Below are 26,304 nucleotides of genomic sequence, written 5' to 3' on the forward strand. Positions count from 1 at the left end.
TTAGCAATGTCACATTCATCAAAAAATATTAATGGTGCAAATGAAACATAGACAACTATGCACACTATGACAAAAAGCTCAAATGAAGTGTCCTATGGGGTAACCATAATTGTCATCTTTTCCCCATAGAGTACAAGCACTTCTCCACCCATAATGGTACTCGATCATACATGTTTTTAGATAAACATGTGCCTGAAGTGTACATGGATTATGACACCCTCACTCCAAGAGTTTTCCTTATACTCTTGTAAAAATGACAATTATGATTGCTCCTTATATGTATGCAACTTAAAATGGCCATTTGAAAAAAAAACTGGCTGCAGTTAGAAAACCCCAATGACCAATGTTAAAAAAACATGTTGGGGAAATTAGAACAAGCATGCAAATAGCACTTGTTCACCTGGCTGCCCAATAGAATCAGCAGTGGAGAGTGCGCTGGTGGATCTCGAGTGTCGGCGAGAGGCTGGAAGCAAATGAAGGGCAACACCCTGGGGTTAACAAATTTCCACATAACACTTTCGGCTACACAGGTGCCAATGCTATTTGGCAGCGAGTTTAAAAGAAAATACATATCCAACCAAGGTGCTACAGGCATGTCTGCTACTCACACTGTTGCTTTCAATAGAGAAAAATGTTCATTTTTAAATCGAGTTTAAATCAATTTGCAACTTTCATTTAGGCCTTATATACTTAAGAGATATGCAGAGTGAACCATGCCCTCAGGAAATAAATTGTTTTCAATTAATAAGAAATCTTAGAAGTATTAAATGTCTCACATGCTTTCGCTTCACCAAAAGCAACATACTCTTTAATGGAATGAAGTTAAATGGTTTTGTGCAAATTTAGCTCAAGATGCATTATGAAGTTGAATACCAAACACATTCCAGTGGGAAACACAGCACATTCAGTAAATGAAGTAGCACGATGCTGTGTGCGGACGATGCTTGTATTTCACCAAAGGCCATTTATACGTTCCAAGTGGAGTGACATTAGTTCATTCATACACACAGTTCAAACTTAGTTTTATTTGTTTTTAAAAATTCAATGCCACATACAGATGAAAAACTCTAAAGTAATAATTGAAGTACGTACATGTCACAAGTGCTTTAACCCATTTATAGCCAGGGATTTTTCCTACTTGTAAAAGAATGTATATTTGGAATAAACTGTTGAGATGAAATTTTTTTTTAATATATAAAATGAAAACAAAGTTCTGGAGGATTAATAAATTCCTGAACCTTCGAAGGAAACAGCATTACATTTACGTGCATGAATTAAATCCATGTTGCCAAAACAGAATTGGTAACCAGATCTACTTGTGTATCTCAAAGGAACAGCTCCAGAAAATAAAAATACACAACCACACGACTTTAAATGCAATGTGCAGGATTAAGCCACTTGGCATTATCATTTACTTTCAGAATTGTGAAACTTCCATACAAACAGTACTTCACAGTAACCTAAAGCTGTATTTTTCTAGATTTCCCATTAAACGCAATGTAAAAGCACCTAAAAAGAGATACATCTTTTTAGTTACTTTTACATTGGGTTTAGTGGGATGTTCATGTCATGCATGAGTCTCGTGCAGCCAGCAGCAACTCTGGAGTAAACTTGCCAGATTCACCAAGACCTGATAAAAAAAAGTACTTTCCAGCAGTTGGCTTTAACCAATCCAGCAAGTCTATTCTAAGGTTTAACTGCTGGCATTAGATTCCATGTTGGGAGCCAGTGCCATCATCACCCCACTGAGCCCAATATAAAAGCAGCTAAAACTGAAACTATTCAAAGCTACTTGGGAATTTGAAGCATACTGCTGCTGAGGAGATTGTTATTTGTTTCTCCATGCTACTGTATTGAAAAGACCAATATATTTGGTAATGACTTCAGTACCAAATACAAGACTTAGCTAGGCTGCAAATCTTTCTGAAATTTCTCAGTCACAGCACAGATAATCAGCTGGCTTATAAATTAAGACAGAGCTAGCTAAGAGGGGAAACAGAAATGAAAAGATCTAGTCTCTAATGAATTCTTAGATCTTGTCTTCAATTAGTTAACCGTTAGCACTCTTAAAAACAATTGTTCTCAGGATTTGGGCAATGCAGGCAAGGCCACGTTTATTGCCCACCCCTAGTTACCCCAAGGCGATGGTGGGTCTTTTCATCAAACTGCTGCAGTCCTTGTGGTGATGGTGCTCCCACAAAGGTTGTTAGCTAGGGAATTCTAAGATTCTCACCCAGCAACGTTGAAGGAACGGTGATATATGGCCAAGTCACAATGGTTTGTGACTTGAAGAGAGAAATGTGGAGATGATGGCATCACCATAAAGTTGCTGCTCTTGTTCTTCCTTGGTGGTAGAAGTCACAGGGGAGGGAGGTGTTGTTGAAATAATAGTGCATCTTGTAAATCATACATACAAATTATGGTTCACCAGTGGTGGAGGGGGTAGATAGATATCGAATCCAGTGGCAGGGACACTGATCATGCGAACTGCACTGCGCTGGATAGTGTCAAACTCCGAGTATTATTATGGCTGCATCCATCCAGGCGAATATTCCATCACACTCCTGACTTGAGCCTTGTAAATGGTGAAGAGGCTTTGAGGAATCAGGAGGTGATCAATTTCTCAGAGTATCCAGCCTCTGTCCTGCTCTTTTAGCCACCGTGTTGATATGGCTGGTCCAGCTCAGCTTCTAGTCATTGGTGACCCCCAGAATGTTGATGGGGGACTCAGCGATGGTCATGCAACTGAAAATCAGGAGAGATGGCTGGGCTTTTTCTTGTTTGAGATGGTTATTACCTAGCACGTATGTGACTTGAATGTTATCTGCCACTCGTTAGCTCAAGTCTGGATGTTATTGAGGTTGTGTTATAGGCTGGGATGGGCTGCTTCAATATCAGTGGAGTTGTGAAAGAAACTGAACACTATGGAATTGTCAGAAACTGTTCCGCTCTTGACCTTACGATGAAGCGAGAGTCATTAACGAAGCAACTGAAGATGGTTGGGCCAAGGACGCTTCCCTGAGAAACTCCTGCGGTGATATCCTGGGGCTGCGATGGCTGGTGACAACCACAACCATCTTTCTTTGTGTGAGGTATGATTCTCTTCGACCCCCATTGATTTCAGTTTTGCTAGGTCTCCTTGGTGCCATACTTGGTTGAATGCTGCATTGATGTCAATGGCAGCTACTCTCACATCTCCTCTGGCATACATCTCTTGCATCCATGTGTGGATCAAGACTGTGATGAGGCCTGAAGCCAAGTGGTTCTGGTGGAACCTGAACTGAGCATTGATAACCAGGTTATTGATGAGCAGACATTGCTTAATTATACTATTGATGACTCCTTCCAGAACTTCACTGATGATTGGGAGCAGCTGACAGAGCAGTAATTGAAAGGTTAGATTTGTCCTTTTTTTTGAGGATAGGACATACCTGGGCAATCTTCTAAGTTGTTGAGTAAATACCAATGACATAATTGTATTGGACATCTTGGCTAGCTCTGATCTTTAGCAATACTGCCAGAATGTTGTCAGAGTCCATAGCCTTTACTGTGTTCAGTGCACCCAGCTACTTCTTAATGTCACGTGGAATGAACAGAATTGGCTGGACATTGGAATGTATTTGAAGGGGAGGCCTCGGGAGGAAGAAAAGTACGATCATTTACCTGGCACTTTTGGCCGAAGACGCTTGCACGTACTACAGCCTTGTCTCCTCCACTCAAAAGTTGGGTTCCACCATGGTTGAGGATGAGAATGTTCATGGAGCCTCCTCCTACTATTAGTTGCCTGGTTGTCCATCACCATTCTCAGCCAGATGTGGTAGGGCTACAGAGCTTTGCTCCGAACCCTTGGTTGTGGGACCACTTAGCTCTGTATATAGCCTACTTCTTTTGGTATTTAGCATGCAGATAGCCCTTTGTAGTAGTTTCACCAGGTTTGCACACTGAAATCCCCCACCAGAATATATTCTGTCCCCTTGCTTCCCTCAGCTTCCTCCAAATAATGTTCAACATGGAGGAGCATTGATTCATTAGTTGAGAGGGTGTAGTAAGTGACCAGCAGGATGTTTCCTTGGCCTCATTTGACCTGAAGCCATGAGATTTCATGGGGTCTGGAGTCAATGTTCAGAGCTCCCAGGACTCCTCCCACTCGACTGGATATCACTGTGGCCCTACCCTGCCGCTGCAACAGGACATACCCAGGAATGGTGATGGGGGAATCTGGGATGTTGTCCGACAGTTATACTCACAGAATCGTATCTATGTCAGACTGGTACTTAACTCATCTGTGGAACAGTGATTGTTTACAACTGGGTTGCTTATTTAGCTACTTCAGAGGGCAATAAGAATCAATCATATTATGTGGGACTGGAATCACATGTAGGCCAGACTAGGAAGTGGTGGCAGACTCCCTTCCTTGAAGGGCACAACTGAACCAATTCGGTTTTTAAATCACAACCAGGAAGCTTTCATAGTAATTTTTATAGTGCTAGCTGGCAAATTACCAGATATTTATTGAAGTTAAATTTCATAACTTATGGTGATATTTGAACTCAACTCCTGGGTTGCTAGTCCAGTACCATAACCGCTAGGCTCATAAATATTTAAATATTAATCAATGTCACATTTGCAATAAGACAAAGTTTCAGGGCCTGATAGATATTTTGCATTCTTTCACAATTTTAATACATACATAGAAGTTACAACACAGAAACAGGCCATTCGACCCAACCAGTCCATGTCAGCATTTATCCTCCATGTGAGTAAATAGTTCTAATCACATTTACTCACCCTGTTCCCGTATCCCTTCAACCCCTTTTTCTTCATCCACCTATTCAATTTAATCTTAATTTCTGTGGCAACCGCTAACCCAGGAAGTGAATTCCACAGCCGCACAAGTCGAAAGAAGTTTCTCCTGCCCTCTGTTCTAAATCTCTTACATTTAATCTTGTATGTATGGCTGCTCATTCTTGACCCCTTAACTCCTCGAAACCGTCTGCTTCTCTGTCCCATTCTTTCATAACTTTAAACACTATATCATCCCATAAGCTGCACTGTTATAATAAAAAACCTTTGAGCCAACTGCTTTTAAATGTGTTGTCCTGCAACATTAAAAGGAGTTTTAATAAACTGTTGACTTTTGTATCTAAATCTCTCCTAAAAATGTTGCTTGTTATGTTGTTGCTTACAGCTGTGCATCTGACAAGTTTACATGAATCAGCAGAACAAACTGTATGCATATAATAAATTTCAAAGATTATGACTGATATCTTTTGAAAATATATTTACAGAAGATTGGTCAAACCTGGTTTATCATAAACTCATTAGCCCCAATGTCTGTGGATTTGAACAACTATCTCTAATTACTAATCATTACCATTATAAATGTACTTGGTAATACAAATCCAGATCTATCAACCTGATACCAAACATCAAATCCCCATTGTTTGTTGTGCCACAATCTTTTCAGATGGCAAGATGTTGGAGTTTATAATCCTTATAAAATCCTGCAAGTAAAAGAGTGTCTTTTTTTTATATAACAAGTTTGTCAAATTGTCTAGTAGTGCACCAGTTTCTGAACTCAAAAACAACAGAACTAGTATTTACAATATGTACCTCCTAGGTTTGTTTACTGTGCCAGTGAGCAGAACATGCAGACATGCAAACGTACTATCAATGTGATTTTATATTTAACAATGCACCTCCACTAACCAGGCTTAAGATATTTAGAACAGTTGCTTCCACCAGCCTGATTTTTAGAAATATTTTTTATGATTATATAAAGATAAGTACGGACAAGGGAAGCCGTTTAGTCCATCCACCTACATAATAATTACCACATTTCAGAAATATTTTTTGGACATGAAATGCTTTGGGATGACTTCAGTGACATAGTATGGCAGCATATAAACCCAAGTTTTTTCTTCCTATATAACTATTCCTTTCACAGAAACCTATTGCCCCTCCATCAAAACAGCTAAATGCCCCTCGAACAATTCAAGAGTTTTTGACTCCATTACCCTATCCGGAAGATTGTTCATATGCAGTATTAATCATATTCTGCATAAATAAGTACTTATTGACATTATTCCTCAACTTGCTGTTCATTAATTAATATCTAGGTTTTTTTAAAAAAAGTTTATATCCATGCCCATAGCACTATTTTAGTTAAACCTGGAGCCATGGTTTAATTTAATATAGGACTCTTCTATTTTGATTTATATATCTTTGTAAGGGTTGTCTCTCATTCACCACCTTTCAAGGTGGAAGAATCTGAGCTTTTCTAGTCTTTCTGCATAACTCAATCCATTGACACTAGGGCCCCGATATTAGCGGGGAGGCTGGATGGCAGCGGCGGGGGGCCCAATAAAATCTGTGATTCCCACGCGATTGCGGGTCAATTGGAGCCACTTAACGTGGCTTCCGGGTTTGCTATCCGAAAGCTGCGCAGCGGGCGATGCCTCACTCCAGGTGCTACTGGATGGGGTGAGGAGGAGGAGGGATGTCTTCTACCCAGCGGACGGGAGGAAGTGGCCTGCCTCTGTCACTAAGAAGGCCTGGCTCAGGCAGCAGAGCAGGTCACCAGCAGCAGCATCTCCCGCACCGGGATCCAGTGCAGGAAGCGTTTCAATGACCTAACTAGGTCAGCCAAAGTGAGTACACTTCCTTATTCTCCTACATTCAGTCTTCCACATCGCCGCCCCCAACCTCCAACTCATTCTACACTGCCAACACAACTCTATCACATCACTCCTCACACCCACTCAAAGCTCATCCTCAACTTACCTGCACTTCCTCACCTCCCCATTAGTCACCCTACCACTACCACTCAACCCAATCCTCATTCAACATCATGGCTCTGACTCATACTCACTCTCTGATGCATCTCTTTTACGGTCAGCCGCACCCAAGCCATTGCATTCATCGGTTGGCCACGTCACCATTATTCACTGACGCGTCTGCACTTTCGCCCCTTATAGGAGAAGAAAGCCCAGAATGCACGGGAGAGGGGGGCCGCAACAAATCGTTGTCCTCACAGACGTGGAGCAGGAGGCACTGGACCTGAGCAGCACGCTCGAGTGCCTGTCCATCGGGGACGCAGAGACTGGCACCCGACAAACGTCTGGTGACATAACTTTAACATTCAGCACACACAATATGAATTGATGTTAACATGTCTCGCCATCTTCAGCACCTCAATATGCTCATCGCAACATGACACATCTGTGATAATGCTTAATATTGCTTTCTGTACTCTTACAGGGCCTTCAACGACTGCTATGACAGCAGAGGGCGATTCCTCAGAGGACCTGCCGGACTCTGAGGGTGCACAGTCACATCTGAGCGAACCATCCACCAGCGCAGATACTCACACCTCGGTGGGTCCTAATCTGCAGTTAGTTGGGGTCGCACATGGTGAGTTACCACACACGTGAGCACGAGCAGAAACCGATGGCAGGAGCAGCTGCGGAGAGTCCGCGTCGGTGGGAGCACTCTTCTCCAGGCTCTGCTCAGCTGGACACAGATGCTGAACTCTGGGGGCCATCCTTTAAAAGGAGAATGATCGAGGGGCAGCAGCACATTTGCGAGGTGCTGGAACAGATGCCAAGTGCACTCTCTACGTGCAGAGGATGGAGGAGTCCAACTCCTGCATGAGTGGAATGGTGGCACAGGTACAGGAGGGAATCTCTGAGATACTGTCGCAGGGACGTGAGGGCATCTCTGATATACTGTCGCAGGTAAATGCGGGATATTTTTGCGATGGAGGGAAAGCTAGCCTCCATGGAGCTTCAAGCACGGATCACAAATGAGTCCATTCAGGCCCTGACGATGGCTGTTTGGACTCAGGATGAACAACATCCTACTGCCTTAAACAAGCAGGCAGATACACTAGCACAGGCCTTATAAGGCTTCACACATGTCCTCCAAACTGTCGTCCAGCAGAGTGGCAGGAGAGGTGTGGGCCGGGCCCAGGGGAGGGATGATGGCGAAAGAGGACGTGGAAGTGGGAACGTCACTCAAAGCGCCCCCACGTCTCACCCGTTGTCCCCCCTCTCAACCAGTACCTGCAAATGCTGCTTCCTCTCCAGGTGGGTGAGTCTGCCCCTGCATAAGTGCAGGTGGAGTGGTCTTTGGAGGGGACCTCACGGGCACTAAAACCCAGATGGCGTAGGCCCAAAACATCTAATCGGTCAGGGCATGAACGAGAGCAACCTGCCACTACCTCTGCTGCAGCCACAGGGGATGCACCACATAGAAGTAGTCGGAAGCGAAAGACAAAGGTTTTGTAAGCACGAAGGGGATACACAAGGTGTTTGACGTTGGTCATGTTTTTTTATTTATAATTGCATTTTGTTAAACTCACATTAAATATTATTGTCACCACTACTGCCACATCTTGGCCATTCTTGACTGGCTTCTGTAATAAGGCCGTTTCATGAGGATCACCATGAAAGCTGACACTTGATGCCACCCTTTGGGTCAATCTACAGTGGGTATATGTGTAGTTGCAGGACTGTTGTGTTCCAGGGGTGGGGGCTGGTGTGCGCGCTGCTCTAAGTGGAGAGAGGTCTGGACTCTTCACACTGTCTGATGTTAGGAGAACCGTTCACATATCAGTGACTCCCTGGCCTCACGAGCAGCCAGGAGAGCTGCTGTTCTGCCCATGGGTTGTTCCTGCTCTTCCTCCTCCTCAATGTGGATGGTAGATGTGGATGGGGCCTCCTCAAGAGTCACCCCTCTGTTGTGCAGGGCACAAGACATGACTATAATGCATCCCACTCTGTCTGGTGCGCACTGAAGTGCTCCCCCAGAACGATCAAGGCACCTGAAGCGCATCTTGAGCAGCATCTTCAGCATGCATAATTGTCGACCTGGTAGCAATGTGGCTGTCGTTATATCGACGCTGTTGCTTGGTGATGGGGTTCCTCAGAGGTGTCATGAGCCACGTGTGCAGGGGGTCTCCCTCGTCTCCGAGCAGCCAGCCTTTACGGGTGTTCGGTGCGTGGAAGAGGGGCGGGATGTTGGATTCCCAGAGGATGAAGGAATCGTGGCAGCTGCCAGGGTATCTGGCGCACACGTGAAGGAATCTTTTGCGGTGGTCACAAATGAGCCGAGTATTGATGGATTGATAGCCCTTCCTGTTGATGAACAGTCTTGGCTTGTGAGGAGGTGCTCGCATTGCTATATGGGTGCAATCGATTACACCCTGCACCAGTGGGAAGCCAGCCACTGCGTGGAATCCCACTGCCCTCTCCATCTGGCTGAGGTCGTCCATGGGGAAGTTGACATAGTGCGAAATAAGCCGTCGTGACCTGCCTTATACACTTGTGTGCAGATGACAGAGACCCCGGCGATGTCCCCGGTGGCACCCTGGAATGATCCGGAGGCGAAGAAGTTGAGGGCAGTGGTGACTTTGACTGCGACAGGTAAGGAGATGCTGCTCGGCCCAGCCGGGAGCAGCGCGGCATGATGGAGGCTGCAGATGTCTGTGACTACTTGGCGATTGTCTGAGCCTCCGTGTACACTGCTCCTCAGAGAGGTCCGGGAAGCTGAGCCTCGGTCTCTGGACCCTGTGGTGAGAGTAGTGCCTCCTGCGACGTTGCTCTCTCTGTTGTTGCCCTGTGTGCTCTTGTGCAGGTGCCTTTGGCGCAGCACTGTGTTGTGGAGCTCCACATAGCGGAGGTGGACGTCATGCCTGACGAGGCTGGTGATGTTGTTCGTCCTCAGATGTAGTGGTGAATGCAGCCATGGCACCCCCCATCCCGACGGTGCGAGTTTGAGGGGGTCCGCAAAGTAGTTAAATATGTATGCACAGCAGAGTTTTGGGTGGGAACTAAGAATTTTGAGTGAAAACACAAAGGTCTTGCAGCCAAAACTTTGTCTGAAGTGACAGAGTGCCCTGCTGCAATAAATGACATTTTCTCCCCACCTGTCAAATAAGCATTTGCATCTCCCACTGGCTGCTGGCTGAAACACGTCTGTTGCAACAGGGGGTGTTTCCCACAGCACGGGAAGCACGCTGAAGATCCTTCAAAATTGCACCCCTGCCAAAATATCGAGTCAATCAAGTAGTTCAAGTACTTCAACTAGCTGACAAACTATGCAAAGTATCATCCCGCCGGCTTTAATTGCCGGTGGGACTTCCGCATTCGGGAGACGGGCGCGCACCCGGATGAGTCACTGGGGAACCCAGAAGTCGGCGGGTTGGAGCCGAGCTCCGAACCCGCTCGGGATTTCAACAACTTTTGGAGCCCCCCGCACCCATTGCACCCACTCCTTCGCCCGAAAATCGAGCCCTAGGGATCAATATCGTGGCACTACTCTGCCTGACTTCCAGGACTTCAACATTTCCCTTGTACCTCAATGACAAGAATGGAGTGCAGCCTGACCAAACCACTATGAGTCACTCCAAGATTCCTTTTGGCTTCTCCCGTAGCTAGTTCAACATCATTCACTCAGTAAGAATAACTCCCATCTTTTTCTTCAAATTAACTTTCCTGTTTAAAATTAAGAGTGTGCACTGATGAATGTAACACTAGCTGGCTACTGTACCTGGGAACAATATATGCTCCACTCACCAACACTTTAGACAAACTAGGAGATATAAGGTTGTAAAAATTGGTCCTGTTGTCTTATGTTCAGAAGTTACAGGAGCACTTAACGATGAAAAACAGTGTTTAATTCCTTGAATTTGGAATGAAGTTTGCTCTCTTCCAGCACTGCGTTTTATTTTGCTTCTTTATTTAATCCTGTAATTTCCAATTCATAACATTAGACATTCCCAATATATTTGGATCAACCAGGTTTGATTGTATATCTTCTATCTAATGTACAATTACCCCCTCCCCCAAAGTCACAAAAAACGTGCATAGACCAGTGAGAAACACCAACACAATATAAGGAAATGTCAAATGTTGCTCTACCTGACATGAACTATAGGGTAGGGCAAGGATGACAGCAACAATTGTGACCTTTCTCATCCCTTGTATGCTACCAACATTTTGATAGCATCAACATAAACTAAAATGACTACATTCCATTCTCAACCACTATCCAAATATAGTGCCAGTCAGGTCTACATGAAATTCAGGACTTCAGAATCAGAACCCAGTCAGTAAAGTGGAGTGACCTATACAAAAACTACACAGTCATTTTCCACACTGAAGATTTAAATTGCCTTGGACGAGATCAGAAAAAAGTGTAATTTCTATCCTTTCCAATATGTTACACTATATGAAATTATCCAATGGTTATTAGTGCTAAAGTTTAATATGATCATTGGAAGACCAGCAAATTATTTCATTGTAAAATTAATGACTAAGTTATCTTGCTATTCTTTGGATATAAAAACATATCTGAAGATTTATGAAAGCACAAGCTAACTTTCATACAAGATGCAGTTCTATTTCTGGGAATTATTACAGCTTTATAATGCGTGAACTGTAATAATTATCTTCAAAATGAATTATTGGGGTCTGATGTGCTGAAAAATAGCAGAAAATATTCACTCAGCTATGCAGCAATAAACTCCAATTGTGTCAGAATACTGTACAGAAGCAACACTACTATTAGGGTTTGCTTATCAGCAGAGGGAGTAGCATGCAAGAGGACAGGGGAAAGAAGGGGCAGAATAAAAAAAAATAGAAAGAACAAAAGCCCCCCCACAAAAAAGAAAAGAGCAAGACCATTGCCTTCTGGCAGTAACCTCATTGGTCAAAGAGCAAGGCAAGGCTAGCCATAATGGCTCTTATGCCTGTAGGTACTCACCAAGTGGTGTGAAGCCCCTAACAGGGCTTGTATCTCGACTGCTCTCACGGCTCGTATCGCGGCTGCATCCCTGACTCATGCTTGGTCGAGGGATACGGCTGCTCCGTGCTAGCATGAGTTGGGAAGAGTGGTAAAAATTTGGTGAAGTTCATTACAGCAGCATTTTAAGTGAAAGATTCCACAATATTAGTACTGTTAACATTTAACATCTTATGTTGTTTTTAAATACAAACAACACAATAATAGTTAGTGCTGGGTGACCACCTTTACTTTACTTTAATGCGAGATGCAATCCCTTTCCCATCCCCTTGCTGGAAGATCTCAGGAATGACACCATGCTTCCTACTAATTTGCTATATTCACAAATGTTTTTTATATTTTAGTAATAAACTATTATTGTATTATTTAAGTCAATTAAATTGTGTTCCCCAGGGGTCAGTGCTGGGACCACTGCTTTTCGTGATATATATTAATGACTTGGACTTGGATGTACAGGGCACAATTTCAAAATTTGCAGATGATACAAAACTTTGAAGGGTAGTAAACAGTGAGGAGGATAGTGATAGACTTCAAGAGGATATAGACAGGCTGGTGGCATGGGCAGACACGTGGCAGATAAAATTTAACGCAGAAAAATGCGCAGTGATACATTTCGGTACGAAGAACGAGGAGAGGCAATATAAACTAGAGGGCACAATGCTAAAAGGGGTACAGGAACAGAGAGATCTGGGGGTATATGTGTACAAATCTTTGAAGGTGGCAGGGCAGGTTGAGAAAGTGGTTAAAAAAGCATACGGGATCCTGAGCTTTATAAATAGAGGCATAGAATACAAAAGTATGCATGATGAACCTTTATAAAACACTGGTTCGACCACAAATGGAGTATTGTGTTCAGTTCTGGGCACCACACTTCAGATGTGAAGGCCTTAGAAAGGGTGCAGAAGAGATTTACGAGATTGATTCCAGGGATGAGGGACTTTAGTAACGTGGATAGACTGCAGAAGCTAGGGTTGTTCTCTTTGGAACAGATGGTCGCGAGGAGATTTGATAGGAGATATTCAAAATCATGAAGGGTCTAGGCAGAGTAGATAGAGAGAAACTGTTCCCATTGGCGGAAGGCTCAAGGACCAGGGGACATAGATTTAAGGTGATTGGCAAAAGAACCAATGGTGACGGGAGGAAAAACTTTTTTTTTTAAAAACACAGCGAGTGGTTAGGATCTGGAATGCACTGGCCGAGGGGGTGGTGAAGGCAGATTCAATCATGGCCTTCAAAAGGGAACTGGGTAAGTACTTGAAAGGAAAAAAATTGCAGGGCTATGGGGAAAGGGCGTGGGAGTGGGACTAGATGGATTGCTCTTGCATAGAGCCGGCGTGGACTCGACGGGCCGAAAGGCCTTCTTCCTTTCCATGATTCTAAATTATAAAACTGCAAAATATGTCAGAAATCTGTGATTCAAGATCTAAAGGTAACCAATGGAAAATGAAGCATCATCATACAGCACCATGGAGTGGCAGGATGCTGACTCCAAAAAGTTTCCAATCAAGGGCTGTTCAGCACAACAGGGAGGCACTACACAAATAAAAACAGAAAATGCTGGAAACACGCGGCAGGTCAGGCAGCATCAGTGGAGAGAGAAACAGAGTTAGCCTTTCAGGTGAATGGTCTTTCATCAGAACTGATGTAAGGTCATCTACTTGAAGCGTTAACTCTGTTTCACTCTCCATAGATGTTGTCTGACATGCTGAGTGCTTCTAGCATTTTCCGTTTTTATTTCAGATTTCCAGCAGCCACAGTATTTTGCTTTCACATTAGGCACTAAACAGAGATCAGTTGTCTTCCTGCAGAGGAGGGGGGGGCAAGAAAATTCAAGCAAGGTCTTGTCCAGGGATCAATGCTCTCTGCCACCTGGTGGCTGAACAAACAAACAGCAGGTGGTCTGGCAATAAATTCAGTAGTAGAGGCATGTGGCCCCGAAGGACTTGGACGGAGGAGGAAAATGGAGAAAATTTGAGTGTGTGTTTTCGGTGGATAGTAAATGCCTTCACTGACTTTTTTAAAAAAGTGACCAATAAAGATGAGGAATTCGAAGTGTCACTGACCATTCCCGTTCCAAAAGAAAGTACTCAAGATATCAGCTACGAAAGGAAATTAAAACTTCACAAAATGAAATGGTTCTTCCAAGTGTGATCTTTTGTCAGTATTATATTTGGATACAACCCGCTGATTTACACACTAATCAACGCTCCACATCGTGAGAGATATTGAGTCACACAAACCAGGAAGTCCAAGGTTTGAACCCCAAGTTCTCTGGGTTAGCTGACATTAACTGGGCAATAGTAGTACTGCTACAGTCAGTCGCAGCAGCCATGGACTAAGGAATAAGAAAAGAAATAGCCAGGGCTCCCACTGCTGATTGCTATCCCATGAGTATTGCTGGGAAGTGTACACGAATGAATGTAGGTTCAGGATAGGATCATGATTGCCTGTGATACTCCACAATTGAATAACCCAAAGACATTACCAGCCTAGCTAGGCCTTCTATGAAGATTGGCCATTTTGGCAAGGTACAGGAGCACTGCTAGCACTAGTGAAACACTTTCCCCAGTATGAATCAGCACTTTTAGGACAGGAAGGGAAAAAAGGGGCAACTGGGATAAAAAGAAACTTTAATTAACAAACAGTTAGACTTGCACCCAGCACTAACTATAACAATGCTTTTAATTTTGCCTTAAAAATCAATGTTTCTCCCTCAGTAAGAATAAATTTAGAGATTAAGCAAGCAAAAATTTGAAAATTTTTTTTTTAGTAATGGTTACAATTCAGGATTAGAAATTGTTTCCCATTTCCAAACACACTGATTTGTAGACATTAATGTGAAAACCAAATAGGAGAACATTATGTAAATTAGTGAACTTTGAGAGAACTATTTCATATTATGCCAGTCTACAGTACAACAACCCTCAATTTATTCATTACTTGATGATGCCTAATGAACAAGTGAACAGATTTACAATAATGATTTTTTTTGCATTGATGGAGAAAAGATGGGAAGGAACAGGTTTTACTTGTTGAAGGTTAATTAATAAAAAGCATCAGTTGCAGGGCTTACTAGAAGGGGAAAAAAAAGTCCTATTGCAATCTTGCATCACTTTATAGACATTTTAATGAGATATTGGCATTGTCACTTTTTTCACATATTTCAGATAGTGTGCAAAATGTGCTAAAAATACTCAATTCAACAGAGCTTCAATTAGACATTAAATCAGATGGACATGGAAGTAATACTTTATGACCAGCACAGGAAAGAGTAAGAAAAAAGCACAAAGACAAGCATCATTTCATTTGTTAGAACTTAAATTGTAACAATTGAAGCTCACTTAAGAGTAAGCCTCTGCAGCAGTCTCAACAATGCTGAATTTATAGGATTATATAAAAAAAAATTGTAGAATGTCACACAATGTATAGATTAAGTTAAACCAATCACATGCATATTAAAAAGTAGTGAAAGAGATTAAGCCAAATGTGGCAGGCCAACTGTATAGAAGAGACCCTGCTAACTTTGGCCAAAAGTAGAAATAAATATCAATGCTTTTTCTTTAAAGAATTTTATTTGCATATACACATTAGATGTTTACACATATACATACACATTAGTTGATGTGTGGTTCTGCACGTGGGGAGTCAAGACCAAGTATAGTCTGCAGGTGAAGCAGGGTTACAGGGTGGGGAATAATTGGGCCAGGCTGCATAAATGTAATTCAGTCCCCATTTTAAAGTTATGCATTCTGTCATTATTTTTATATTTCCATTATAAATTCCTATGTCTGCATTTATAATGGGACTGCCTCTGTAAACATGTAATGCTGTAATTACAACCTCCTGCCCATGATGGTGCTGCAGCACCTCTACTGGGGGAGGGAGAGGGGAAGAAAGAGTGGTAAAGGGTGTAATTACAACATGCCATATTTATTCCTGTGCTGACATTAGTCCATCTTCCAAATATAGTTAGTTAGTCAACAAGTTCCATTTAGAAGGCACATTAGAAAAAAATACATTTGTGGTCTGGATAATTAAATCTTACCTAACCCCAATCTGTTGGGGCTGGCTTCCCTACTACACCCCTGACTGCGGGGGATTTTGCTGCGTTTCTCGGATGCTTGAGGTACTACAGAAACTCTCTGTGGTCCACTGCTCATGCCGGAGTACGTGCTACCGAGGAGTTTGCCAGGTGAACTGGATCTGCTTCCAGCTGCAACAATAAGCAATAAAAAGCTAGTTAAAATGGAATACCTACAATGGGAAAATTAAGTAGCAGCATTGAGGGATGTTGAAGGATATTATTAGAAGTCAAAATCAACAATAGCTGCTAAAATCAAAGAGAATTCAATACTTTATAATAAATGAAACTGTTATAGGACTGCTAATGTTTAAAAAATATTAAACTAGCAAAACTTGCATACTATCCACTGTTACTGCGAATCCTGTAAAACACTATTGTGCTGATAAGCTTTAATTATAAAAGTTGAAATATCTGTAGATTCACTGTGATCAGGATAGTGATTCAATTTATGTATATGAGCTTATCGAAGATAAAATTACCAAAAAAATCATAATTAATATTCAATTTCTAAGAACTAATGCCGTCAGTGCTTAACCAGCTAGGGCACATATTTAAAATACCAATGGAAAGTACTAATGGTCCCAAATCTCATGAGAAATGAACCAGAGGTAAAACTTAAGAAATTAAGTGGTTTACAGGATAAAATAAAATTCAAAGTTTTCGCAAAGAAATACGTTAACGTGACTGGATTACAATAACAAATGGAAGTATTCATTTGTCACAGGTTAAGTTACTCTCGTAGGTGAAGAAGAACCTTACCGCCTGCAGGATTAGCTGATCTGGATCCTTAGCATGGAAGCAGGTAAAAGGGATAGGTAAAGAAGTTCAATGGAAAGATTAAAGAAATGCAAAGACTACTAAAATTGTCATGGCCATCATTTTGGGCTGAGTTCTTCAAACATCACATACTCAGAGCTTACATTTCAGGTTTGTTTCAGAGTCAACTGCAGTATTAAGTATTTTCATCAACTATGTCTGTACAAGCATGACATATACAAATGAGACAAGATTACTCCACTTGTTAAACTTAATAGTCAATCATAAAACCAATTACCATATTATATCACATTAGAATTCACATTTAAAAATACTTAATTTATCCCCCTATATATTTTGGAATGTCACCTCGCAGATCCTATTGTTATTACCATAACTGGGGTCAAATATTACATATTTTGCACTCGTGTCTTGAAATTAGCTCTTTGAATATTAGTGTATGAGCACTCAATACATCCTATGAAATTCCTTTGTCCATTGTTTTAACAAGGTCGATGGCCTGTTTTGCTCAACACTTTTTTTTTTAAAAAGTAGCTGAAAAAGGAATTTCATGTGAACGCATTATGCATTCACATACTGATATTAGAAGAACCTAATTTAAAGCATTAGTATAATTATCCTGAAGGATAAAAAGAAAGCTGTTGATGGCAGTAATAAAGTGCAGGGTTCAATTACAATGGTCAGCCATTCTCCCATTCCTGTGTGCTTCTCTAAAATTGTAGTTTCATTGAAAACCATTACCAGAAATATTAATTGTAAACAATTTTACAACACCAAGTTATAGTCCAGCAATTTTATTTTAAATTCACAAGCTTTCGGAGGCTTCCTCCTTCCTCAGGTGAATGTTGTTGGAAACGACATTCACCTGAGGAAGGAGGAAGCCTCCGAAAGCTTGTGAATTTAAAATAAAATTGCTGGACTATAACTTGGTGTTGTAAAATTGTTTACAATTGTAAACCCCAGTCCATCACCGGCATCTCCACATCAGAAATATTAAGACAGTGAAAATGTTTTTTTTTTAAAGTTACTAAAAAAATATTGTGGGCAGATGGGTGGTTCTGCAAATTGGAACACCAATATATACCACTACAAAGTTGGAGAAGGCAGATTCAATCCTGACTCTACTAAACTGCTAATCTATGCATGTTTACATGGAGGAATAAAAGAGATAAATAATTTCTCAAACAAAAAAAAAATCTGCAAGGAAGCCTTCATTGGGCCACTGCTGATCAACTCAAAGTATATCCCTCCAGGGATGAGGGACTTTAGTTATTTGGATAAACTGGAGAAGCTGGGGTTGTTTTCCTTGGAACAGAGAAGATTAAAGGGAGATTTGAGAGAGGTATTTAAAATCATGAAGGGTTTAAACAGAGTAGATAGAGAGAAACTGTTCCCATTGGCGGAAGGGTCAAGGACCAGAGGACATAGATTTAAGATGACTGGCAAAAGAACCAAAGGTGACATGAGGAAAAAATTTTTTACACAGCGAGTGGTTAGGATCTATAATGCACTGCCCGGTGGGGTGGGGGGTAGAAATTGAGGCAGATTCAATCGTAGCTTTCAAAAAGGAACTGGATAAGTACTTGAAATGAAAAAATTTGCAGGGCTACGGGGATAGGGCGGATGAGCGGGACTAGCTGGATTGCTCATGCATAGAGCTGGCACGGACTCGATGGGCCAAATGGCCTCCTTCCGTGCTGTGACCTTTCCATGATTCTATCAATGTTCTGAAAAGCAGACTGCATACCTGCCCTCTAGGTGACAGAATTGCACAACTCAACACAATTAATTAATTCTTGTACATGTACAATTATTTTATCATAAAAAAGTGTTGCTCCCTTAGGTGAAATTTGTTTCCATTGCACCGGAATGATTTTTTAAAAATGCAAATACAATCATCATTAAATACTGAAAAACTTGGAGAGAGTGAAAATGAAAGAAATTTAAGTGTAATTCAATAGCAATAGGCAAGAATAAAAGTTTCCTTAAAGACCTTGGTGTTTAGACATCATTACAACAATTTCCAAAACATACTTGGGACGTATTAACTTATTTCACTTACGTTGGGACTGAGACACTACTTTAGCTCGGCTACGGCCTCTGGTATCAGAGGATGCGCTGGTTACACTGGTGGCACTCCCAGCGCTCTGGCGTCTAGAGCGTACCCGACCTGTACACAAGCACAAACATACTCAGTAAGAGAACATGAAATAAAAGTCACAGCAACCAACAGCCATCACCTAGCTTTCTTCACCATTTCTATACCCCATACACACTTCAGCATATTAGAAATAGTTCACAATCGGTACTATTGGAGAATACAACATAAATTGTATTTTAAGCAACTCTATTATATTAAAAATCAGTACTGAATTAGCAATATTGACTAGTAACACTCAATGATTACCTAAGTATTTATACTGACGCAGAATATCAAAGCAGTTAAATACAAGTGATAACAAAAGATGGTCAGTGTACAGTGGCATCTTGTCCATACGTGAGGATATAAAATGTGCAGTTTTGCACTGTCCTTGAACTAAACACATTTCCACAGCTGGGATCAGTTACTGCAAATGATTAAAATCATAATAGCTGATGGCTTTTTGAAAGAGGTCATGTCTTTAGTATGGATTAAAGCAGCATGTGTTTACTATAATATACAATGTTTATTCAGGTCAACCGCTATATTTCACATGTTTTATTCCCTAGCCTGGAAACATTGGTGCAGGAAGTAACAATCAGAAATTGTCTATTTTCTAAACACATGCTATACTTTGTGAACAGATGGAAGTAGATTTCCATTGTGTTCAATCAACAGAAAATGGACTACCTTAAAAAAAACATAAGCAGCACAAAGATACACCTGTAGAAGAGAAAATACTTCAAACCAACACAAACTGTAGTTGAGTTTGAACAAAATCAGTACAGATTGGCTTTTAAATATAATGAATTAGCTCGATTGATCAACAGCACACCTACTGTAAACCCAGTATCATGGGGAAATTCCACACTTGGATAAGAATCTAAATGGGATGGAGGAGCAAAGGGATCTGTAGGTACAGATGCAGGTTATAAGGCCACAAAAAAAGCAAATCAAGCACCTAGGTTCATTTCTAGAGGGATAGAATTGAAAAGCAAAGAAGTTATGTTAAACTTGTATCGAACCTTGGTTAGATCACACTTGGAAGTACTGTGAACAGTTCTGGTCTCCATATTATAGAAAGGATATAGATGCATTGGAGAGGGTGCAAAAATGATTCACAAGGATGATACCAGAACTGAGAGGCTATCAGAAAAGGGTGAACAGGCTGGGGCTCTTTTCTCTAGAAAAGAGAAGGCTGAGGAGTGACCTGATAGAGATCTTTAAGATAATGAAAGGGTTTGATAGGGTAGACGTAGAGAAAATATTTCTACTTGTGGGAGAGTCCAAAACTAAAGGTCATAAATATAAAACAGTCGCTAATAAATCCAATAGGGAATTCAGAAGAAACTTCTTTACCCAGAGAGCTTAAAAATGATTTTCAAATACACAAACAAGAGTTTGAACTGTTGTACAACAGGGATTGACTACACATGGGTACACAGGTAATTTGCGTAAGGTAAAACATATATGCAACTGCAGAAGCCAAAATAAAGTGATTGAGTTAATTTTACATCAGATTTTAGTTCATCTCTATAGTTAAAAATGATTTATAGCATGTTTACTTCAACTATAAAAGAGTAATTATATCTTAGTCAACCATGAAATAATATTTGCATTTCCACAAATTACTGTGATTAGATAATTCAGAAGTAATTTAGCTTGACTGACAAATACATAGCCTCACAATATTAGGAAATATTACTGATTTGATTGCTGGCCATACAAACATACACAAAGGAAGAGACTGGCCATGTCGATCAATACCATCCTATCCACTAGATGGCGCAATCGTATGTCCTATCCTTTCTAACAACTCCTGGGGGAGGGAACAATGAGAAAAAAGTTACCAATTTCAAGAAAAACACTGGAAAATTCCTCTCAGACTCCAGAAGGCAAGTCAAGTAGCCTTCAGGAGACCATAGCAACTCATAGTTTATCACTAGGCAAACCTAAGCAATCCAATGTCCTGCTCGATCAGGAACATGTCGCTTATCTTTTTAAAGAACAACAGAATATCCATACTTCGCACAATCACCAGTAGCATGTTCCAGTTGGCAACAATCCTGATACAATAAACACCTCCCGATATTTCCCTATGTATTTTCCCTATGCATAGGCATACTCTCGTCCTACTATTACAACCTATTTCAAATACCTTATCCAAATCTACTCCGGTCAAATCATTAAAAAAAAATTGAAAACTTTAATCCCATGTCCCCGACGTTATGTTTTGCTAAAGTGAATAACGCTAGCGCTGTAATTAAGAGATCTGTCACCAAGTGCGGTTACCAAAAAATGGTAACATTCCCAATTCTATATTTAAAATATTAAGTAATGTATTACAGTGGAAGCCCTTTGTAACAGAATTATCCGTGATAAATTAGATTGTTCCATTTGCCCAATATCTGTTCTAACCAGAATCTTCTAAAAATCTTTCAAACTTACCATTTCATTAGCAGTATAATGGAGCAATATGATTTCAGATTACCAACCAGAATGTAATAAATGTCAGACAAACCAATATCCTCATCCACTATAACTGACAAAACTTTCATTGTGGCTAATGCTTTTGGTTTGGAGAAAACTGTATCCATTGTTTGGAGGTATCCTGTACTTTTTAATCTTAACAGGATTTATGGATTGCAAAGGGAACTTTTAAAATTCCTGTGTCATGGGATCATAACTCACCTCTCTAGGAGGTTCCTGACCATAGTCTTGATTAAACAAATTAAATAATTTATTCTGAAGGCTGTCTCAGCCCCAGGTAGAACTTGATTTATTAATAGAGTTGAGAATCCCTACGTGGTCAGTTTTCGGTAAAATATTAAAATGCCTACGTGGCAAAGAAGCAGAATGCAAAATGGTTAGAAAGGGTTAATTAGTTAGTAACTGAGATTGGTACAGGTGGCCTGGCCTCCTGCTGGGCCATATGTTTGCGTAGTCAGCAGGTTTGCATGGTCTTATCAATGATAGGTCTTTGATGTGATTCAAGGACTGGTCTGAATGTCTCCATGTTTATGGCAGATCAATATAGGTAACGAGCTTAGCCAAAGTTGAAAGACATTCCAGGTTAGGAGATAAGGAACAGGGAAGAACATTCCAAGTTGGAAGGTGAGGAAGTATACCCTTTGATGTCTAACAGCAACATGGTCAGCACATGGACGATTTATGATTGGCCGGAAATAATGTAACCTCGCATGGCAACCTATGCCCGGCTTATGATTGGTGTTGACCCTCGTTAAGTATGTTCCAACCCCTATTGATTTGTATAAAAACGTGTGGATTTCTGTATGTTTCTTGTTCTTGCTCTGCCAGCATGGAGGGACTCTATCAGGAGTCCAAATCAATGCTGCAGACTAAGAACCCTGCTATTAAAGTTGTGTTGAACTTTAAAATGTATTCGACTTCAGTTTTTACTGAACCAGACTGAGGGGAAAGAATCCGGATCGTCAGAGTCATACAGCTAGCATGAATTTGTAGTTCCAACACTCAAAACAAAAAACCATGTTGCAAATCACCACTTTGAGCTACTATGCAGAAATAAAACCCATGCTTACTTACTACAGATGATGGCCACTATGGTGAAATTGCAAAATACAAAATATGGCAGAATTACAGTGGTGCATTCAATATTAAACTTAAGTGTTGAGTGTGGATTTCTGTAAAGCAGCCGATAATGAACATCAACAGGTATTTTCAGTGTGTTTATGTAGTCACAAATAGGGCAGGAGGAGGTAGAGAGATAGGGAGGAGCAAGGCTATGGAAGGATTTGAACATGAGGAATTTTTAAATTGCGGCGTTGCTGGACTGAGAGCCAACGTAAGTCAGCGAGCACATGGGTGAATGGGACTTGGTGCGAATTAGGATACAGGCACAGTCTTGGATACAGAATACAAAATGGTTGCAAAAAGAATTGACAGAGTTTAGAAAACCTGAACCACTTAAACTAGAGATAATCAGCAGCTAAACAGCATGAACTATAAAATCAACTGATAACAGTAAATATTGCAATCTTCTACCATCTTTACACAGCAAGCATTTCTGATGGCTGCAGATTACTGAAGGCCCAAAACACAAAAAACGAAGGATTTTCTCAAAAGAAATAATGTATTTAATCTAAAAAAAAATCAAATATAATGCTGTTAGTAAAACAAAATTCAAGACTTAAACCACATCCATTAAATGCTGGAGCAAGTGCATCATTTTTCTTAAAGAACATAGGAACAGGTGTAGGCCATTCAATTAGAACATGGCTGATCTGTATCTTAACTCCAACTACCAGCCTTGGTTCCATAACTCTCAATACCCTTGCCTAATAAAAATTAACTGCCAAAACCCAGGATTGAACCATGGACCTTTAAGATCTTCAGTCTAACTTTCTCCCAACTGAGTTATAAGTCCCAAAGGGTAGCTATTACAGATTTATTTTTCCTCCTGTTGCTGTTCAAAGCATCAAAAGTGATCAGGTACTCCAAATAGACTGTTCTTACACTATAATCATAAACATGAAAAATATGCAATGTTCAATAGGAACACAAGTTGCTGACTTTAATATGATGCCACATTAATAGCAAAATATTGTTCATATAAAATGTTGAACAGTGCTTTGCAGGAGGCAAGAAGAAAATGCCAATTTAATATTTTAATAAAATAGCATTTTTTATACAGTACTGTGATGGGGAGGAGTGAGGTTGTAGTCTGGATGATTATGAACACCAAATATGAATGGCTGTTATGCTAGAAGCCTACTACAATTCATTACAGAGAAAATCAATATAATTTTGCATACAAAAAGAGCATAAAAGGGACTGAGTGGAACAGTACATTAGAATTCAATACTGACATCCCTGTGACCTGGCTTCATGGTCAGCTCAGTCTGACAAAATGAAAGTCTAATTTCTCTGACAGCTATAAATCATAAATTAAATTAGTTCGGTCAGTCATGAGGGTTCCTAGAGGGCACCAGTACACAGTAAAGAAAAACAAAAATTTCCCCTTACTGAGCTAACTGACAGGTTGACACATAGGGGTCACAATGATGACAGTTTTGGAAAATGAAACTGTCATATTGCTGGCATTCTAGTCTTGAAGTTTGGTTACAACATACTGCTCATGTAGTGCACAGGAAGGTTTAACCTGCAGCTAAGCTGATCTGGGAATGTTTGGTATAAGAAAGTGGAGACCTATTATACTCCCAAGCATCAACATCCCCTGCCTTTAATGTTGCACCAATGTCACAGGAGGACAGAAATTGGTGTCACCATCCATTTTCGGCATTATTTCCAGAATCATGTAGCCATGAGGTATGTGCACAATAAAACCTAAGATACTGTGGTTTAGAAATTTCTCCTCATATCTCTACTTGTCACATTTTATCCAAGGCAAAGTTATTTCAAGTAATATCAAACATCACTAAAGATGCAATTTCAGTCGCTCAAGTTCTCAAAATCAACTTCTCTGCTGGCAACAGGAATTTGGTATTATGGGGCTGGGGAGGGGAAGCAAATGAGAAATAGAGTCTACTTTCTACAGATAAACATGCTTCTCTTGACTTTTAAAAAAAAATTAACTATCTGGTTAGCAAAATGATTGTTTTCTTCAAACTCCTTATACTCAGCTCACACGTTCTTTTATTAAATTCTAAGTCCTTATATTTGCTCCTTGCTTTTCTTCTCCCTGGTTATTAACACTTATTTCCTGCTTTTTTGACCCAACTATTTGGTTTGCTGCAAACTTCAAAAGCTTTTCTCTCACAAAGTGTGCGCAAACTCTCTCATGATAACAAGAAGCTGGAAAAGCAAGAGCCACGGAAAATGTGAAGTTATCCACTTCGGAAGGAAAAACAGAAAGGCAGAGTATCATTTAAATGGTGATAGATTGGGAAATGTTGATGTACAAAGGGACCTGGGTGTCCTTGTACACCAGTCACTGAAAGCAAACATGCAGGTGCAGCAAGCAGTTAGGAAGGCAAATGGTATGTTGGCCTTCATTGCAAGAGGATTTGAGTACAGGAGCAAGGATGTCTTACTGTAGTTATACAGGGCCTTGGTGAAGCCACACCTGGAGTATTGTGTGCATTTTTGGTCTCCTTACCTAAGAAAGGATATACTTGCCATAGATGGAGTGCAGCAAAGGTTCACCAGACTGATTCTGGGATGGCAGGACTGTCGTATGAGGAGAGATTGGGTCGGCTAGGCCTGTATTCACTCGAGTTTAGAAGAATGAGAGGGGATCTCATTGAAACATATAAAATTCTGACAGGGCTAGACACACTGGATGCAGGGAGGATGTTTCCCCTGGCTGGGGGTGGTCCAGAACGAGGGGTCATGGTCCCAGGATACGGGGTAGGACATTTAGGACTGAGATGAGGAGAAATTTCTTCACTCAGAGGGTGGTGAACCGGTGAAATTCTTTACCACAGAAGGCTGTGGACGTCAAGTCATTGAATATATTTAAGAAGGAGCTAGATAGATTTCTAGACACAAAAGGCATCAAGGGGTATTGGGATAGAGTGGAAATATGGTATTGAGATAGAGGATCAACCATGACCACATTGAATGGCAGAGCAGACTCAAAGGGCCGAATGGCCTACTCCTGTTCCTATTTTATTTGTTTCTATGACTCGACCAAGAAGCATTAATGAAGCAAAAGATAAAGAATATAAAAAAATTACAACTGGACAATAAAATAGAAAATTAAGTATAATTTAATAATGTAAAAGCACAAAAATAAACAACCAGTTAAGAGAAACAGGCAGGGGCCAATGGCAGTTACAAGGAGATAGCCAGCAAAAACACGAGGGCTTGCAAATAACTCCATTTTTGAAGCCTACCAACAAAATGGTTAATAGGTGCAAAACCCCCCTATTAACAATGGAGGTAAGGTCAGTGAAACATTATTGTTGGCCAAATATATGAAAGGAAGGGCAAGAAAAAAAATCAAGCTCATCCAGTCAATGAAGCAGTCTCTCATAACATTCATCCAACATCCAACCACACGATCATCTTGAAGAGGCAAAAAAAAGATTATGCACATATGGGATGAAAATTTAACATCTTCTTGCTGTAGGGGTGAGTGTGTTTCAGCTGAGTTCTTAATTGACATGGGCCTAGGATTGCAATTCCTATGTCAGAACAGCCAGTCCAGTGAATAAGCTATCCTGAAATTTTCAGAAAAACATCAAGCTCAATGAGTCTGGTTTAAAGTCAACCTTTTCTGCTTACTTCTGTTTCTCATTACATGAAGGCATTAATTACTGAAATTAAGAATCTGTTAAGAAAACAAAAATCAAGTCAAGTCCGTCCCTGGTCTGGTTTACAACTTTGGGAAAAAGTGGCTCCCTATGCAGTTAATACTGAACTACCCTAATTTCACGCTAATTGCAAATTCAGTCAGAGATGCAAGAGAGCTCCAATAGCTCAATGGATAAATGCTCATATTATTTGGTATTAAGTCACATCGTACAGAAGGTCCCAGATTCCAATTTGGGGAAGG

General features: G+C 40.8%; 1 protein-coding gene across 1 annotated transcript in view; it reads right to left on the reverse strand.

Moving 5' to 3' along the window:
• The window catches only part of clasp1a (cytoplasmic linker associated protein 1a), a 335,495-nt gene that overhangs the window by 104,451 nt on the left and 204,740 nt on the right, over positions 1 to 26,304 (reverse strand). Inside the window, exons 20-23 of the mRNA XM_067987125.1 lie at positions 18,729 to 18,836; positions 15,851 to 16,018; positions 11,767 to 11,874; positions 401 to 463 (exon numbers count right to left, since the gene is read on the reverse strand). Coding sequence (XP_067843226.1) covers positions 401 to 463; positions 11,767 to 11,874; positions 15,851 to 16,018; positions 18,729 to 18,836 — 447 coding nt within the window. The remainder of the gene's footprint in view (positions 1 to 400; positions 464 to 11,766; positions 11,875 to 15,850; positions 16,019 to 18,728; positions 18,837 to 26,304) is intronic.

The sequence above is a fragment of the Heptranchias perlo genome, chromosome 7 (assembly GCF_035084215.1).
Source record: "Heptranchias perlo isolate sHepPer1 chromosome 7, sHepPer1.hap1, whole genome shotgun sequence".
Lineage (NCBI taxonomy): Eukaryota > Metazoa > Chordata > Chondrichthyes > Hexanchiformes > Hexanchidae > Heptranchias > Heptranchias perlo.